Below are 20,446 nucleotides of genomic sequence, written 5' to 3'. Positions count from 1 at the left end.
CTTTAAATAGGACCAAGAGCTCTCTAATTGGCTTATTCCCAATGTTGGTTATGGATCTAAACGGGCTCCGAGGATCTTATGAATTTCAGTTTTGATGCTTTCAGATGTGTACACCATTGTCCATTATGAGAGAAGTGAGCCCCTAAGTAACTAAAACTTTCTGTTTCGGCAAGTGCTTCTCCCTAATGGGGTCCATTTCCCATTGCCCTATGTCATGGTAAATGCTTTCTTTAGGTTGATGTTCATGTCCCTGTCCTCCATTTACAAGACGAAGCAGTAGATCAAAAGCTGGAGGCCATTGGCAGTTCTAGTTCAATATGGCATCGTCTGCATACAGGAGGACCGGAGTTGGGCGTTACCCAACTTTGAGGGCACCTGCCATAATCATTTGCAGGGATTCGTCCACCCCATTAAAGTATAATGTGGGGCAAGGATGGATCTCTTGTGTTGCTTTGAAATGTGGAGTAACTTCTACCCTTAGCCCATAACATACCCGTGTAGTTAACTGTGCATATAACTGTGACAGGAAAGTAATGATTTCAATAGGGGCACCCATCTTGGTCGATGGGTGCCACATCTTAGTGTGGTTTACTAAATCATATGTGCTGCACAGGTCAGCAAAGCATAATTGGATATATCCCTCTTTAGCCAAGGTGTATTTTCTAATGTGTAGGTGGAGGGCGACACATTGTTCCGTAGTGCTCACATCCTTTCTAAACCCACTTAGGGAGTCTGTTAGGATCTGATTTTCTATCACCCAGTATTCCAGCTTCTCTAGTAGGACTCTGCTCATTAGTTTAGCCAAAGAGTCCAGGAGGGGTATTAGGCGGTAACACTTTGCGGCCCCTTTTTAAAAATCAGGACCATGACGCTCTCTGTCCAAGAAAAGGGCAGATGTCCTCTAGCTGAAGTATTACACACCAGTGTCAATATAGGAGCCCACAGGTTGGTACAAGACTTAAATGTGTCTATTGTTACACACAATTAAATGCACAATTGTCGCTTGTGGTTCTCTGGAGGAAATACATGACCCCCAAAAATGTACATCTTGGTTTTGGTTCTCATCTCTTCAAATGAGGAATACAGATCATAGGGATACATTCATACAGTAACATCCCATGAGGGTCATCTGTAAGGTGCATTTTGAAAATTTGTTAATGCCAATAAGTGACTCAGGCTGGGCCTCGTGTTTTTTTAATTCTACTCCGTATTGCATTGCTGTCTTCAAGAACAAATGAGTGAAAAAAGCGCCCTGGAAACTTGGGGGGCATGAAATGTGCATAGTGGGAAAAAATTGGCAAAGTTTATTCCCAACTCAGTCTACTTCACAGACTTTTTGACATTCTAAAGAACAAATAATGGATGGAAAATCCTTCAAAAATTAGATTTAGTAGGAAAACAACCTAACAAAATTGCAGGAAAAATCTACCGCAAATGAAAAAAGAAAAAAGCTTTACACTAAATTTGTCCTGGAGAGTACGTTTGTAAAAGTGACAAACTTTACATCTTCACTGAGGGATCATAATTTCGTACACCGCGAAACAACCAAGCAATTCACTGTGAACTCCACCTTGTGAGGCAATTCCAGTTCCTGGCACACAAATTGCACATCAAAAACTAAACCAAGAGTGTATTCCAGCACTTCCACAAGGAACAAGTGAGTTATTAAAGTCAGAAAGGCAGATTAACAACATTTAAAGAGCAGACTTAAAGGACTCATTCTAAGAGTCAAAGGAAATATCAAAGGGACATAGTAAATGTACATTTAGATAACTTTTCAATGAGAATATCCAACTCTGTAGAGATCGGAATTAAATACAGCTTATATTGCATCTCAGAGAGGCTTACCTTATAGACTTGCCCGTAAGTGCCATTTCCGACTAATTCCACCAGTTCAAAAATGCCTGCAGGATCCTGAGGAAAGAAAGAAAACATGATTGGGATGGATGTGGTCTGAAGCTCCAATATATCAGAGAATGAACAAGACTCCCAAATGTGATTATAATCAAAAAGTGTTATATGACATCTGACTACTGTGTTTTATATCCTGGAACAGACAACATACTATTAATCGACAATGCAATATAAATGCATTTCAATCAATAATAAAAGGGGAAACCGCAATAACAACGCAGCTGTTACCTTGCATGCATTGCAACGCATTCACCTTTACCATGCATAGCCTTTACCACGTATTTTTACAATGTATATGCCTTTAATCCGCATGCCTTTACAACGAATTAACGTTGCAACAGTATGCATGGTAAGGGCATATGCTGTCATGTCTTTTAAGCTAGTCCCGTCATGTATACCACTATTACATACATTTTTCCCATGCACACAACAATAACGATTCTAAACAGGTGACCTTTTACCTAGTAGCTTGCTCCTGTCTCTTCGACACCAGGCTCATCATTCTATCATAATCCCTGTACCTGACGTACATAAACATGTCCTCAGGCACAGAATAATTATTTTGTATAAGGGTCACCACTTTTTTTCATCCTTGGTCAACAGCCAGCTGTGCATGATCGCATTTGTTTGGACAAACATTTATGACTGTTTCCAAAACATATTGATTCTAAAAGAAACCCTGGAGTGACCACTCTAGTACATAAGACCCTTATTTCCCCCTGCAAATTAGAGGAGAATTCCTTCCAAGCTGACCCGGGGTCCTGTGTGCTGAATCTTCGACACGCAGCAGTCTGACATCCCTTGCAGGGTGTCATCCTCCAAGCAGAGATGGGCTCCTTCATTCATCAACCATCAGGTGAGGGAGTCGGTTCTTCCCTAGGGGTTTCTTGGCTACATACACACGCATATACATGCTACACATATAGATCTAGGCTAGGTCCATTTAGGCATATTACTTAGGGTGCGCATTTTAGAAATATGAAAGTGCTACTGTTTTCATCTGAACTGCTTACGTTCATCTTATTAGCACTATGGTAGAAATGTATCTACTATTTAGTATATTGGTATTGGCAATCTCTTTCGTATGCTTCTGTCGCCGCAAATATGTTTTACACAAGACAGACACTGGACCAATAAATACTTATTGAAACGTCCTAATCGCCCTCCTGTGTATTTTCTGAGAACAAGTGAGCACGAGTGACTGAGCGAAAAGTACTGTACTGTTTTCCAAGACCCTGAGGAATGAGGGCTGTCATGTTCAGTGGTTGCCAGAAACTACCAACACCACTGTAGAATGCACGGGGGTTGCAGTGGCACTGTGGAGCTAGCTGGTCTAACGGCTGATATATCCTGTGGGGGTGTCCGGAAGAGGCTGGGACACCAAGCCCTCAGTTTAGGTCATCCAAGACGCGCAGGTCCTGGGGATTCCTAGAAAATCCACGACAATGCATAGCAGTGGTGTTAAGGGCACATGCGTGGTAAAGGTGAAGGCGTGCGGTACGGCCATATGCATCGTTAAAGGAAATGGAGAGACCCTTCCACATTCTCTTTACGAACTGCACCGCGCACGAAGAGATGCCTCAGCCTCATTGTGAGCCAAGTAAAAGGGATTTGGCCTGGGGCAGGGGGGCGATAGTTTTAGGGCTTAAGGCAGCAGGGGGGCAGTTTTAGTTTATTTTTTAAAAAGGTCTTGGGGGGGGGGGGGGGAAATCGTGCACTGGTCCACTTTTAGGGCACAGGGCAGGGGTTGGGTTTTGTAAAAAGGGCTCGGACCAGGGGGCCATCGCGATGGGAACCAGTTCTATGGCACGAAACATGTAGATCTCATTGAGAGTAGGGCATACACAACTAATTTCATTATTCCTAGTTTTAATACCCACCTCAACCATTTTTTATTTAGGCTGTTTACCACTATAATAAAAGTGTATTTGTGGACTAACAGAACCTATTTTATATTCACTTCATTTTTTACTCACATCTATACACGCTAGGGCCTCTTACCCCCACTGCACCCATCAGCAGGAACAAAAGATCCCCGCCAAAGAGCCCCAATATTGGGTGCCCGTCAGGTATTGCAGCGCCGACCTGACGAGGGGTAGGCTCAAATGATGAAGCATGACACCTAGCTTGCTGGGTGTGTGAGAGCCCTAGTTCCAACAAGGGACTCTCCCCTTCTTTAGACCTGCTTTGCTTACAGCCAGGCCCATCTGATACCTTTGACACATGACAGTACATCCTTCTTTTTCTTGTTTTCTTTAGAGGAACTCTGTACCTTTTCTTGCCACATCCTTGATGGGGTATGTACACTGGACCTCATTAAACTTACCCCTCTGTCCCTACCTTTGTTGATAAACCAGTTTTAGGGCTCAGGGAGGGGTCAAGGAAAACCTTTACTACGCCTATGGCTTTAACATTCATGCTTTTACAACAAAGTTTGTTGTGAAAGCATGCATGGTAAAGGCATATTCGTTGTTAGAAAATACATTGAAAGGTAATGCATGGTAAAGGCATGTGTTGCAACGGAATGCGTTGCTCCGTCACGCAACCTGATAAACATGGTTGCATGACTCTTTTACATCTAGTCCTCCGCCCACTGCCCAGTTCAATAAATGTATTTCATTGGGTCCTGTATTGCTCACAGCAGAGAGTGAAGTAAGCATGTTATGAAAAAATAACAGTTAACTCAGGAGAGATAAAGCTATTATTCTAAACTGTGCATTTACAGTATAGTGGGCTGGGTTGCACCGACAATCGGGGGATGACAGCAGAAAATATTCTGTGTTGTTGGATTACCCACCTCTTTTCGGTTATTATACCTTTTTGTGGGTGGGGATGGGGGGGGGGGGGTGGGGGGGTGTTGTTATACAGCGCAGACTCGACCCGAAGTTATCAGAGAGCTTTACATGAGCACCAGTTGCTTTACAGAGTTCATTTTGTTAGGCACAGGGAGATTAAGTCATTTGCCCAGAATCAAAGGATGTTGAGCGTCCCTGCCGAGACTCGAACCCGGTTCTCCAGCTTCGAGATCGAGCGATCTAGCCGTTAGCTGAGATGTGATATGTGCGCATCATTAAAAAAGCTATAGTGGTGGCCCAACCGGAAGTGCTCTGAAAACACAGCTCAAATAAAAAGAATAGCCAAATGGCCGAGAAATAAACAATTGTGCATATATTAAAGTGGTAACAAAGGTTTAGAGTTACATGCTAGCAAAGAACACAAATATGTATCAAACAAATGCCGGATGAGGCCCTTTATACTAGCTTAAAATGATCCGCAAAATTTCGAGAAAATCACCTTAAATGTAGTTATTTATATACAAACCCATCAAAAATATATATGAGCCCCTGCAACAGCCACGTTCATGCTAGCAGAAAGAGATATGACAGAGGCTTTGGACCAGATTAAAATAAATACGTGCAGACGTGTGCAAGGGAAAAACACAAATGTAGGTATAATTCCTGAACCTAATGGTGTGAGCAGGGTCGGGCTTGCATTTCATAGCCTGCTCCGCTTGCAGTTTAGAGCAGGGACACTCAGCAGCTGCTCGAAAAGGATTCGCTTTCACGAGCCACGTGGTTCAGTCAGAGGAGCCGCCCCTCGCTCAAGAAGTAGCAGCATTGACATTTACAGGCCATAAAGGACACTGGCCTGCTAAAGCAATACATGATAGGCATTTCCCTAATTGAGGAGCAGAAATGTAATTCTGCACCCCTCTGCTCATGACCTGCAAGAGTGGTGGTCTGCATGGGGCCATTTTTGCCACATGTCCCTTTGCGCATGAACGCAACATTCCTTTAAAAATAAGGGATGCCCTGAGATGAGGCTGTCTTACCACTGGCACCAGAAGCAAAATGTGTACTCTGCCACATTTGCAGGTTGAAGACACTTTTAGGCACCTGCAGTGCAGGTTTGGTTTATAAATCAGCGCGTGAGTAATATAAGTTTGTCACCCACAGGTGGCCATGGGGAAGATGTATTGAGGAACATGTCCAATCTGCTCTAATTAAGCTTTCACAACACCCAACTCAAGCTATTCACAAGTGGAAGTTTACTAAAGGTTGTCCATGATTTTCCAAGACTTTCTCTTTGGTGTGTAGATGACCTCAAGGCTAAACCCTGCCAGCAATGGCGGTGGATCAACAAAACACAGAAAAACAATGCAAACGTCTGAAATTTCTTTCTTCTTTACTCCCGTTTGAATTGTATACGCCAGGACTGCCTTGTGATTATAGTAAGTCCCACATTATGCTTCGGCTCCTGACACCCCGCTTTTTGATACGTTAGGACGCTGTTGAACATAGTTGGTTTCGCTGGTGACACCTTATTCATACAATTTTCTTTATTTTTTTTCCCTTGCCTTGTGCTTTATTTTACAGATTAATTTGAAACACACACACGTGTTTCAATAGGACTTTTATGGAACATTTCCTTTTGGATACGCAAGTCTCTACCGTTATTGCTTAATACGCGGATTCTTGGTTACACGCTACACGTGTATATGAGCTCAATAGTTTTTGTTTTATATTTTTTCTTGTCACATTCATTAGGTAATTGTGTGATTTGGGAAGATTTTCCCTTTGTGGGCCCGTACTGGCGTCGAGACTGTTACTATTACTCTGAATAGGTGAGGTTTTTATTTACAATTTTGAGATGATTTACATGGACTAAGATAATTTGCTGTGTTTTTGATACTCCTGTAGGAGCATTTTTTGACTTTTATTCATATTGGCACTTCTGTGTGGTTTTCAGATTTTTAGAACAATACCGCAGCTTAAGTTTACCTCTTACTGACAAGAGTGCCAGTTGAACTCTTCGCCCTTCTGTACTTATCAAGTGGTTTATCATACCCCACCGGGTTGGAATTTTCACCGACTTGGGAATGCTACATATTTTGGATACAGCTATTAAGGTATCTATTTATTCCAGGATTCACTTGGTTTTTTCTGCCAGATAGATCAATTGGCTTCTTTTTTATTGACTTCTACACGACCTGCCTTGTTTTATTATAGATTGCCTAATTATGTTTAGTCCGAGTTATGCTCATGTTTTTTTGTCTACTCCTTATTTTTTAGCTAGGGTGGTCACTTTTAATTACGTTTGGTAAAATCTTCACTAAGTTAGGGTGTTTTGAATTTTGTCTTCTTATCTTCCTTTTTCTTTTCACAGATTGTTGGATGGATATTTTTATATAGATTTTTTTTATATGAGTTGTCATTTGTTCAGGGGTTCCTCATTGCACTTATTGGTGTGTTTTTCTTTTCATTTAATTGTTTCGTGGTTTCCATAAGTGTTGGGTGATGCTCATTTGTCACATCATGGGAAGATTTTGGTTTTGAGACGTTATTATTCTGTATGCCTTGTTCTCAGGTTACTTCGGTTTCATTCCCAGCCCTGAAGAGTCAGAGATTACTGTTTCTCTGATGAAACACGTGTCGGCTGGCTGTGTTCGGTTTATATGATGACTAATTAAAAGAATGAAAGACATCAACACTGGATTGTTCCCATTCACTTTCAAGACACGTCAACATGATGTACTATAATATTGTATGAGTGCACAGGATTTTTGTTAGACCCAACTCAAGCTAGTCACAAATGGAAGTTTACTAAAGGTTGTCCATGATTTTCCAAGACTTTCTCTTTGGTGTGTAGATGACCTCAAGGCAAAACCCTGCCAGCAATGTCGGTGGATTAACAAAACACAGAAAAACAATGCAACATGCTTCAGCCGCGGCTCTTCCTCTATGGCGCCCCCCCCGCCCACCCCTCCGCCAACTGCCCCAGAACGTCAGGAGAGGACAAATAAAAAGATAATAAACACTTGTTACTATTGTTTTATTTTTCCATTCCTGCCGAATCTTTGGGGGCGGGACCATGGGGGACGACAGGCGCAGGAGGAGTGGTGGTGCACTAGGATCAGTGCGCATGGCGGTTTGGCCCGCCGTCTCAGGCCGGCCAAACTGTCATGCGCACTGAAGCGCTCTCCAACACGAGCTGCGTTGCCGGGTTGGAGAGAGCAGGCACAGGCTCCCAGTCTCCCTGGGAGTGGAAATCCACAGCAATCAGGCCAGTCCTGATGAGGCTCTCAAGACATGAGAGCAGCCTCAGGATTGGCCGCCGTGGAGTCTGGGATCCTGTGCCTGCGAGAAGAGGAGCAGAAGAGCGCGAGGCGGCTGGCTGCAGATAGGTTTTCTATTTTGTCCTCCCTGACCCCTCTCTGCCCGGCCATTCAAACACAACATCAGCTGCTACTGACATGTTTAAGAGAAAATAAACTTAAGGTCCGAAAAAAGTCCATAAAAAGTGTAAAATGTTATTACCTTAGCTATTTCTGATAAAATGTGTGGAAATAGGAGAAGTCAGAATATGGATTAAGTAGATAATTCATTTGGGTTTAGGATCAGAGTTCTGTAATAAAGATAAATTCTATGGCCCAATAAAAGTCTAGGATAGGTTGAATTGTTGAAAAGGTTTACACAGGCCATTTCAGTAGGATTCTAAAAGAGGGTACAATCTTCATTGGTGGGTCCATTGGAAAATGGTACCCTGAAACGAAGTTAACCCAAGCAGTCACTGGCCTCGCAAAACGTCAAAATAATCTTTACACTTTAAGATTAGCTGGTAAGGAACCCTTGGTGAGGGATTTGTAAAAACAAGGGTATTTGAAGAAAATGTTTTCCAGCCAGAGCTTGGGGTCGACAGAGTCAGCATCATTTTGAAAGGTTTGAAATTGTAATGACCCCCTAGGGTGGGGAGTTATAAGTGATGTACCAGACTGCCAGGGCACAATCAGTTAGGGCACACATCCGAGCAATTTCTTCCCACTTAGAGGTACTCATTACAGCCTTAAAGACCCTATAAATCTGACCTGGATATACTGCTGAGTCGATAGGGGGTCCTCCATACAACCGCAGAACCCAGCCAAACATTTTCTCCAAACTCAGGCTTCGAGAACAAGATTATCCGGCAGGCCCTCATCTTCTCTGGCTCAGGTATAAGAATCTCCCATATAAGAGAACTGTACTCAACGTGAAACTCTAATGGCCTCATTACAATGCGGTCGGCTAGCAATCGACGGCTTGTTGGTTATGGTCCGAACCGCATCTACTGCTGTGGTCCGACCGATGCATTACGAAGTGTGTAGTCGGAGGCAGCAGTCCGAGGGACCGACTGACACATTCGGACGGGCTCAAGGAACCAGTCAGTCAGTCGGAAAGACCTCATAATCCCTTAAGGACGGGTTTCCGCCATCAGGATAATGATATCGGTTTCCGGCAGCCTTTACATGCCGGCCTTTCCGACATGGAAAGGCTGTCAGAAAGTGACTTTGGGGACCCCAAGCAGGGCCCCTCTCCCCCTGACCCTCCACATATGGCCCTGGGGGGCACCTATGGTACCATGAGGTGCCTGCCACACGGTGCAGGGATGTTTAAAAACTTCCATTTTTCAATGGGAGCTTCTGCTGCAGGTGGGTTCGGCCCGCCGCAAAATCTCGCATTGTAAAATGGGAGTTTGTGACCACACCATGTGCAATCGCATCCTCATTGTGGGGTCGGAACTGCTGACCTTAGGTCGGTCGGTCGGTCCCCAATCCGCAGCGATGTCGGTCAGAGGCAACTCCGACCAACATTGTAATTAGGGCCAAAGGGTTATATTAACTTTGCTCATCAGCCTTAACTTCTGTCACGTGCTATATGCAGCAGATCCAGTCTCTGCCTGTTGGAGAGCCTTGCACCATTAAAGAATGTAATTGACACAGACCTTCCCTTCAATATTTTTCTAAACCAATGGGCGTTAATTGCTCCCATCAAGAAATCTCTACTGTAGGCCCCTAAATCACTAGTAGGATGTTCACTCCGTTTTATCTTTTTTTGGGCTCTACGGCTTGTTTTTGATCAGTGATAGTTTGCAATAAAGTGAATTTTGATTGGACATTACGTCCTGCATGATTATCCTTGGATATCAATGAAGCTACCATCACAGGAAGAAATGGGTACTTCAGAGAGGCTTTCATTCATCTGTGTGTGTGAGAATAGCTTAGAGCAGATGCTGTACATGCTTGGATACATTGTGCTAATGCTTTGTTCTCCATCCCATTAGAAAGGGGAATTAGCAGTGCTGAAAGGTGCCAACAGGAACCTGGAATGCAAGCAGGGACTGTGGGGAAAAATAGCACATAGCCATATAGAGAGCAAAAACGACTACTTTGCTAAATACGTGAGGGCTACCACCAAATTGAGAACATTTTCAAGATGTTCAAGGAAACGTCTAACTCAAATGCCCTAAGGAGAAACCCATATTTTTCAAAACCCTTAAGACCCACTTGAGTTCCTCAAGTCCAAAACTACCAAAATGAATGAATCTTCTAAATCTGTTAACAAAAACACTACCCTTCCTCTAATCCACAAGGGGGCAGTATACTTTTACCACATGGAGACACTTTCAGTCTGACGATGTGATGAAACTGGACATCACAACAAAAGTACCCATTCCATGCTGGGTTGAATGCTTCAAACAATTGTTTCCCTCTCCTTTGACAGAGAACACAAACTTGACAAATGGCCAGTCCAACTGAGGGGAGGTCACCCAAGCTATTTGAAACACACCATAATGGATTCCCTCTTAACACATCTGAAGAGTTGTAGGCCATGGCCAATGACAAGCACTCTATGATCTCTGCTCTAGCGGCATTGTGGAACAGGAAGTTATGAGACAACCGCAAAACCATCTGAAGATAAACCATCTCCTTCATGAGCATGATTCATGGTTCAGTCTGCGGGAAATTATGAAATCACATTTGCCATGGATAAAAACAAGAAAACTGCTTGAGTACTCTTCACCCCCTCCACCTTCCAGCACTGCTCACCTCATAATTTTCTACAAAGGCCGGAATAACAAATGCAATATTTGCAACTGCTGTGCCATGGATTTAATAATTTCTTGCCACCTGCAACCAAATATCAAATCAGGACTAGGGAACTGGAGTTGACCACATGGCCAGTTTCATGTGAGATACCTCAAAGATGAGACACCACCCCATCCCCGTCTTCTCTTACATCCACTTGCACCCGGAGGCAAAACGTTTTGAGCAGCAACAGGTAAACTTCCTAATGATGTTCAATGAAGACACTCCAATCCAATTTTGATTAGAAATTAGACCAGGGAACTCGGAGGGTTCTAATACATAAAAACGGCCACGGAGAGACCAGTAGAGAGATTGCAGAAAGAGGAGAATGCCCCCAGGCCTTCGAGCCCCGTTAACAAGCTCACCAAAACTATTAATTGCTCCTCAAATCAACCCAGTGGTCAACAGTGTCAATATCTGCAGCTCTCTCTGTTCCAAATTTACTACCAAGTGGAACTGACCAGTGCCTTTGTCATGGTGCGGTCATGACAATAGCACCATCAACGACTCGGGTCTCACTAATAAAACTTACTAGAAAGGCAATAGAACCAGCAGTCAGTATTTGCTTATAACGTTGTATGCATGACCACATCAAACATGCCATTAAAGTACTCAAGTGCCTTCAGTTGAATCTGAAAATCATGCTCAAGGTCCTTTGAGGTTTCACAAATCCTAGGCCGCTGACCCTAAATCTAGCATCACAACGTGCCCCAGTTCAACATCTTCGGTCAGAAACTGTACACTTTATCAACCAGCAAACCATTAAGAGACAAACATGCCACTAGATCCCAGGGAGTATAAGTTACATAATGTGAAAATGCCCCAACTCTGAAAGCTGAACCACACTACAACTTCAGAAAAGTGAGCGGTTTAGATGTTCTTTCAATGGAACCCTGAACAAAAGAGGAGATGTGGTTTAAGAATACCATACATGGTTCACATCCAATATCCCTCGGCTCAAAGATTCCCCATTCCTTGCATGAAGTTGCCGGGTTATAGAGACCCTCAGGACCCAGGATAACGGAGTGACACACAGGACTACATACAAGCTCTAAATGATTAAATAAATGCTAGTGACGTTTTCAAGGCGGTACGTGTGTGCTGCACAGTTGGAGTTATGAACAAGTTGTGCCGTTTAACAAATAACTAGGGTGGAGAAAACTGCAAAATATTTATATTTCAGAAAGATATGGATACTACCTGTGAAATTGTCTATTACTGAGGCCTGAGGAGATGAAGGTGCCTTAGCAAGGATGCTTCGAGGAATCGGGTTTGCCTACGTAAAGAAGTTTAGAGGAGGTTGAAAATATGGCTTTTTTGGCCCAATTTCGAATGATCTGGATAAAGAACTGGAAAGGTTTCTGGTGGCTAGTCAGGAAGTGGGATTCAAAGAGGAATAGAAGGGGTTGCTTATAATGGAGCTGTAAGTAGACATTTTGGGATGCAACTAGGGTAATGTGTGAGAAAGTTGCTCTGTATATACTGTTCCCAAATAGGTACAGGGTGTACAGAGCCCACAGTCCCCCAGAGGTTTGGCAGAGGCTAAAGTTAGATATAACCTACTCTCTAAAGTGGTAGCTTGGTCGAGCAGTAAGGCAGTATCAGAGGACAGTGTAAAGCATTTGTTCTACACACTCAGTCAGCAAATGGTCTCACACACTCAATAACTGAACTCTAGGCTAATGGTTTATATATAAAAAAATATATGCTTGTTTTATTTTAGAACCAACAATTGGAATTAAAATACACTTTCTCAGAATGAGATGCTTTATATAAATACTTTTGCAATATGCAATAGACTTTTATAAACAGTTACAAGTGGTTGCAATAGGCAACACTATTTTAAACACAATAATGCATTGAGTTCAATGGAAGTTTCAAGTTATTTGCCACAGATTACTTTTAGGATTACTTTTGGAATTCCAGGACTGGATCCTAGATTCAGGCCTAGGTCAGTACTTTGAATCAAGTGATAAAAGTCGACTTAATTACCGTGATGATTTTTAGACAATATTTTGCTATTTTAAAAGTTGACAGAAAATATTTCATAGAAAACAGTCAATGATTGCCTATGGAAGAAAATTCAAGTTGCAGGTATAGTATGTTCTCGTTACTTTTGTAATCCAGGACTGGGTACCTAGACTCAGTACTGGGACCTTTAGCCAAAACAGGTAAGCAATTACGTTTTCAGAAGTTATACGATTTTTAAAGAATATTTAAAGTTTGCAGAAATTGACACTTAGAAGAAATTTCACAGAAAAACAGTCAATGATTTCCTATGGGAGAAAATTGGGTTATTGGTAAGTACAGTTGTAAGTATTTTAAGTCAGTGCTGGGCACCAAGATCCAGCACTGGGAGCTCACCTAAAAGCAGGTGAGTTTTTTCGTTTGTTACTCGGCTGATTTTTGGTGAATATTTTAAGATTTGAAAAGTCCACAGAAGAAATTTCAGGAAAAAGCCAGTCAATGTTAACCTATGAAGAAAATTGAGTTATCGGTTTAAAGGTAAGTACTCGACTGGCAGAGTTGAGGTTCTGGGCATAGACTCAGGGGACCCCCAGGGTCAGGTAGGTACAGTTGGTTCACCACTAGTGCGGCTGGGTGCAGAGAGAGTTAGGCCCAATGTTATCCTATGAGGGATAGGAGGGCCTTGGTTGGTGGCTGCTGACTAGCAGGCCACACGGCGGCCACGCGGCTGTGGGAGCTGGGCTTCTGGTCACTTACTCAGGGCAAGTGGGGAAGTAGATAGGTGTAGAGGTTGCACTGCCAGGGCCACTGGGGCGGCTGGGTGCAGGGTGCTTTTGAGCCTTCGGGCGCTCAATTGATTTCAATGGGAAATCTCCGGTTTAGAAAAAGACTACAAGCTCGGGGACAAGGATTCTTCAGGTGCCACCACCACTTCGAGAGGTAAGTTGGGTAGTTGGAGGATAGGTAGGTACCCCGGGATTGGGCACAGGGGGGCGCAGGGTGCAGGGGTGCCTTTTGGTGTCGGGAAATCTTACCCTCTGTTGATCGCGGTTGGGGGGGGGGCACCTTGTTCTGAGGCTGCAGGCTTCTTCAGGAGTGTCGAGGGAGGTCCTTGGGTGCCGGACTCGGGGTCACAGTCGCCGTGGGGTCGTCCTCGTGGTCTTTGTTCACTCCGGCACAGGCAAGGCTTGGCTGGTGCAGAGTGTGCTGGGTTCGCGGTTCCGGGCTGCTGCCAGGGATTAGAAGTAGATTTTGAGAAGAGCCTCTACTCATGGGAGTCCCAGGGGCTTAGAGTCAAAAGGTAGCCAGGTCCTCTGAGGTTTGTGAGGTTGCTGGCCACAAGAGATGGCGGTTTGGAGCAGGAGCAGGTTCGAGGGTCGACAGGCCGGTAGGGCTGGGGCAAAAGCAGTTTGTGTCTTCCTCTTTTTAGCAGCTGCAGGGCAGGTCTTCTTTCTTCTAGCTCTTTTGGAATCTGGAATCTGGGGAAGGAAGGTTCAGGGTGCCCCTAAATACTAGATTTAGGGGCGTTACAGGTAGGTGAAGGGCAGGGACCAATGGGTCCCTGTCCTGGGGTGGGTACACCCCCTATCCTGCCTCTCTCCTGGGGGAGGGGGCAGTAGCCTAGTCCTGATTGGGTAGGGCTTCCCATCTTCAAGATGGCGAGAGCCTGGGGATGTGCTTAACCTCGCCTCCACCACCTGAGGGGTGGGGTTGGCAGGCTGGCACATCCCCTGTCCTTATTTGGGGTTTCCGGTCAAGCTTCCCGCCAGAGTGGGGGTTTGCAGTGGCCTGGGGAAGCTCACAGAGGCAGCATGCTTTTGAAGCTTCCCCCTGCCCATCCTGGGGGAGGAGATTTAGCACCTCGCCCAGGATGTGCATTGTTGCAGGCCCAGGAGAGCAGGGGCTCTCCTACCCAGGGGTCCAGCAACCTGTCTGCTGTGTGGCAGCCTAGGCAGTCTCAGACCAGACGTGGATTGTGGGTTACGTTTCAGGGGGCCTCTCTAAGATGCCCTCTGTGGTGCTTGGTACATTAAATCCCACACTGGCATCAGTGTGGATTTAATGTGCTGAGCAGTTTGATACCAAACTTCTCAGGCTTCAGTGCTGCCATTATGGTGCTGTGGAGTTCGTGTTTGACAAGCTCCCAGCACCATGTACTCTTAAATGGCAGCACTGCACTTACAGGGCCCAGGAATGGACCTGGGTACTGTAGGGGCACAGGGCTCCTGCCTCTGTGCCCACACCACTGGCATAGGGCACCCAGCTAGTGGGGTGGCTGATGTATGCCAGGGCAGTGTAGTTTGTGGGCATGGCACACAGGGATGTGTGCCATGTCGACTCTCTGTTTTGTCTTGTACCCAGACACTCAGTCTGCCAGGGCAGTGTGTGGGTGTTAGGGTACAGGGCCTCTAAGGGTGGCACAATGAGTGCTGCAGCCCTCAGAGGCCTTCCCTGGTCACAAGGCCCTGGGTACCTAGGGTACCATTTACCAAGGGCTTGCCAATTTTGTTTTGAGGTGTTTGTTTAGGGAAGGAACATAGGCCCTGGGCACCTGATTGGCAGGAGTCCAGGGCACACTCAGTCAAAGTACATTCAGCATTTCAGCAAAAAGTGGGGGCATACCATGCAAGAGAGATGGCACTTTCTCACATAATGTGATTGGTCAACATGGGTCATGACCTCAATGGGAGTTTGTAGATCAACGCTAGGCCATGGATCATTGTCATCCACAGGCCAGCTAAGTGGGCTTTCTCAAGTAGGTCTATACAGATGTCCATGCACATGCTAGGATACACTGATCAAAAGTGTGTATTCTTATTTGTTGATCAGGACTACTATCCTTCTGATCTCCAAGGGAGGTCTCGTCCTTCAATTTGTTATTCTTCCATTATTGTATTTATGTTGTATCTGCGTTTTATTACTGTGTCTTTACTGGTGTTTCACTCCTCCCCCCTGTAAAGCTCTTTGATACCCTCACAGGACATGTTCACGCTATACAAAACTTTATAAATAAATTACTGCCGACCATCCTTTTTAGTGGCATTCAAGCCCTAGCTCGGATGCAGTGGCAGAAGGGAGTGAGTACCACACAACCACTAGGAAAGTAAGGCTCTGCTCAGGCGTGATAGACACAATATATTTATCAATGCATTCATTCATAATAACATGGAACTCAACCAGTCAAATGTGTCCATCATGAGCCTTTCTTTGGAATGCCCTGTGCTATTGCCCACATCCGGCCTCATCAGAAGGGCCACACTAAATACGAAATCAGGCATGAACACTGTTAGTGTCCAGTTTTAATCTACAAACTGCACACAATCAAGAGATTTTTAATGAACCGTTTGCCCCAGGTGATACTTGGAGGAATCGGCCTGCCTAAATTCGTGCAAAAAGCGAAATAGCCTGTAGAATTCCTAATTGAAAATAAAAGTATTACACGTTATTCCCCATTCCCTCTCAGGAACTCAGGATAAGCAACACATATTGCAGTGCAAATATAATTAGTAGGCGGTGATGGCATTACCCAAAGATAAACACCAGAGGTTACCAGTCTCCTTAGAAAGAAAGGCATTCTCTGTTACCCTCTTGTAATCTCCCCTCTTACTATGTTCTTCCCTTCCATGATGTGAAGCACTCTGATACCTTTTGAGGTCATGTACGTGTTATACAAAACTTTATAATTAAAAAAATAAATGGCATAGTTATTGATATGTGGTTATTCACAAGAAATGTGCAAAGCGTGGCCCACAATGGTCGTTACACCCATCTTGGACATTGAGAAGGAAGTGTGGTATTTGGGGTATAACCTGGGTCAGGAAATGGAATTTTATAGAATTGAGAAATTGGGAAGTGCGCAAGTTGGAAATGTTTGTGAATTACCCGTTGCTTCAGGTTTACGACCAATCCCTTTCTTTTACGAATATATATTTAACTTTGATGAATACAGAGCTGTTGTCCTTCCCGCCAGGCCTTCTCATTGTAGGGGGAGATTTCAACGCAGTGGTGTCCGGAGCCCTGGACCGTCACCCCCCGCGAGACATCAGACCCGCACAGCAGTGGCTATCTAACTTTTTTGAGGCTGCGGGACTGGAAGATAGTTGGAGGCTACATAACCCAGACAGGGACCAGTACACCTTTCGGTCCGGTGCTCATCAAACTCTATCCCGTATCGATTATGTCTTAGTCCGGTGACGCAGGTGGGTGATATCTGGGATGTCTGCCATTTGGGCAGAGGCATTTCGCACCACTACCCGGTTTGGATGCACATGGTCCTGGGCTGCGCTAATGCAGGGAGAATTGCTCCCATTAACCTGTGGTACTAACGGGATCCTGACATTCGTAAGACGATAGCCCAGTCCACAGATTATTATTTCCCGGAAAATGTGGGAACGGTGCAATCAACCCAGACGCTGAGGGAAGCATACAAATCGGTTATTCGTGGGGAGGCCATCTCCCTTTTTACGGGCAGGAAAAAAGATACGCAAAAAGACTTGGGGACAGTAGAGGATGAAGTGCTTAAACTGGAGGAAGAACTGGAACATGGGGTGACACCTGAGAAGGTGCACCTCCTAAGCCTAAAGCAAGAAGAATTTAAAGGTATAGCAACAGATAGAGCCAGGGCGTTGGGGCGGGAAACGCAGAGTAGACTCTATGAACATGGTGACAAAGCAGGGAAATTGATAGCATGGCTGGATAGGAAGGAGTGGGCAGCCCGCCTGGTACCCGAGCTAGATGGGGACGGCACTGATCCGATCACAGACCCACAACGCATAACCGACCAATTTGCAGATCACTATCAGAAAGTCTACAAAACGGAGGGGCGCTACACGGAGGAAGATAATGTTGCCCTGCTTCGCGATATTGCGCTACCCACCCTGTCCGATGAAAATCGTGAGTACCTTGAGTCTGATCCCTCAACTGACGAGGTGACTCAGGCGATACGATTGATTAAATCCGGGAAAGCTTCAGGCCCTAACGGCATTCTGATCGAGCTCTACAAGCTGAGACCAGAAAAAATAGCTCCTCCATTCTTTCAATGTTTGCAGATAGCAGAGAGAAAGGAACACTTCCTATGGATCAGAGAATTGCTAACATATTGGTCATCCATAAAGAAGGTAAACCCAAAACCTGTTGCATGTCATATAGACCGATAACGCTACTTAATGCAGAGCCCAAGATCCTGGCCAAAATATTGGCTAGGCACCTTGTAAAAGTAATAGACACTCTGGTTCACCCTGACCAATCTGGTTTTATGCCGCACCGCAACACTGCCTTAAACCTGCGCAGGCTGCACGGAGTGTTAGACAGAGCTACAACCATCTTGGAGCATGGAAGTCCTGGTGTCACTAGACGTCACCATGGCATTTGACATGGTGGAGTGGCCGTATCTCTTTGCGCTATTGCACAAACTGGGATTTGGACACCAATTTGTGAGCTGGGTCTGGCTGCTATATTCCAAACCCCTGGCCCAAGTTGTAGTAAACAATCGTAAGTCAGCGGTGTTTGAACTCAGCCGTGGAACGCCTGAGGTGTGCCCCCTATCACCGCTTCTCTTTGCCTTGGCACTGGAACCCCTGGCGGCGTGCATCCACAGAGACCCCATGATCCGTGGTATGCGATGGTCCCCAGACAGGGAAGATAGGATATCATTGTATGCAGATGACGTTCTGTTGTAGCTCACTTCCCCGAAGGCCTCTTTGATTTGCCTACTTGACATCCTTGCAATATTTGGCAGATACTCCGGATTTACCATAAACTGGTCTAAATCCGTGCTTTATGTCCTGCAGGGTAAGCCGCCAGTCCTTCCAAAAGGCTGCCAGATACAGATAGCTTCAGATGGCTTTCGTTACCTCGGCATATTCACCACATCAGACTCAGCACTCCGCTTTACTCTGAATCTCTTACCACCAATTCAGAGGTTAAGAAATGATGTAAAGCACTGGAAGTCCTTGCCTCCCTCCTTATTGGGCAAAGCTGTCCTTTTTAAAATGATGGCTCTGCCCAGTTTCCTCTATGCCCATCAGAATTCCATGGATCCAGTCCCCAAATCATTTTTTAAAGAGGTAGAAACCTTACAAAGATCTCTTGTGGGATGGCAAACCTCGGATCGCCCTGGCTAAACTCGCCCTCAACTAGTATGACAGTGGCATCAGTCTTCCAGACATTAGGAAATATTATTGGGCGGCCCATCTGACCGCGATAAATCAGGGGATGTATGGTCGTCCGGATGATCCAGGATACGCCATGGATAGATGGCTCCTCCCGGGGGAAGACTATCTTAGGGCACTCTATTCTAAACCTCGTAAATACCCACTCACTGATCCGACGGCACACACAGTCCAAGTATGGCATGAGGTTAACAAACACCTGGGATGGGACCGTAGGCTCATGTCGGTAACGCCCCTTTGGAACTCCGAACGTCTGGGGAACCTTTGGCAAACTCAAGGGTTTGACAAATGGGATCCAATTGGTATTTCCCAGGTCAAGAACCTCTGGGTCAAAGGCGAGGTCCTTTCCTTCGCTTCCCTTCAACGGCAGTATAGCCTGGCGGACACCGAGTACTATAGGTATCTACAAGTCCGGCACTCACTTCGCATCCACATAACAAGTGAGTTCTTCCTTCCTGACGCATCCCCCCTCGAAGATAGAATACTTGACGGTCACCTTCCTGAGAAAGCTATTTCTCTAATCTACAAAAAGCTAATAAACAATATGGATGACCCACTCCAGACCCTGAAGGACGGATGGGTTAAAGACGGCCTGGAACTAGATGAAGAGGACTGGCGAGAGGCAGTCGCCTCCCCTAGGGAAGTGGCGATCCAAACAAGGCTGCATTTAGTGCAATAGAAAATTCTACACAGAATTTATATTACTGGGCCGGGCCTGGTCCGCATGGGTAGAGCAGATTGTGGAGAGTGTAGACGTGGTTGTGGGGAGGGGGTACGTTCATACATATTATACGGGAAAGTGATCGCATACAAACATACTGGTGTGCTCTGCATCGCACACTCCGAGAGGTACTTGCATTCGATTTACAACCCGTAGCACGTAGGAGCCTCCTGGACATTTGGGAGCCTACGGACCTTACCTCTTATGCGAAGCAATGGGTAACACTGGCCGTCATGGTGGCTAAAAGGAACATAGCACAAGCTTGGGGGGGGGGGGGCAAAAAACCCCAGAGTTTGTGAAATGGAAGGAGGATTTGGATTAGTGCATGTTCATGGAAAAATCGAACAAAGTTTGGGGGCCTTGGAACACCTATAGAGGAAATATTTGTGCCCCACCAGTTTCCCTAAATGAGGATGAGACTCTAGTAACCCCCTGATAATCATGTATTGCTTAATGTGATTTGCGCTTCTGTAACCCAGATTGGAAATTTGAATGGTATATGATCCCCTGCTCATGTTGAAAAGTGATCTGTAATGTCGATTTGTTCAACAATAAAAATATATACAAAAAAAACTTTGATGAAGAAGTCGAAAATTTAGTTATAAATATAAGATTGATAATAAAAAAATAAACAAAAATGATAGAGCACCAAGGAAACAGCCAGCACCTTAATCTGCATTCCATTAATTAAGCAGGGTTCCACTGTATGTTCACGGTAACCAATCACTGAGACAGTTTCAATCAAATTACAAAATGATAACTATTTGAGAT

At 44.9% G+C, this 20,446-nt stretch overlaps 1 protein-coding gene across 12 annotated transcripts in view; it reads right to left on the bottom strand.

Annotated features, from left to right (window-relative positions):
• TNIK (TRAF2 and NCK interacting kinase) overlaps positions 1-20,446 on the bottom strand; it is a 787,085-nt gene that overhangs the window by 652,250 nt on the left and 114,389 nt on the right. For all 12 annotated transcript variants that reach the window (XM_085635448.1, XM_085635452.1, XM_085635449.1 and 9 more), the window contains exon 2: positions 1,849-1,914. In XM_085635448.1, coding sequence (XP_085491574.1) covers positions 1,849-1,914 — 66 coding nt within the window. The remainder of the gene's footprint in view (positions 1-1,848; positions 1,915-20,446) is intronic.

The sequence above is a fragment of the Triturus cristatus genome, chromosome 11 (genome assembly GCF_964204655.1).
Source record: "Triturus cristatus chromosome 11, aTriCri1.1, whole genome shotgun sequence".
NCBI lineage: Eukaryota > Metazoa > Chordata > Amphibia > Caudata > Salamandridae > Triturus > Triturus cristatus.
This window is presented reverse-complemented; position numbering and strand designations above follow the sequence as displayed.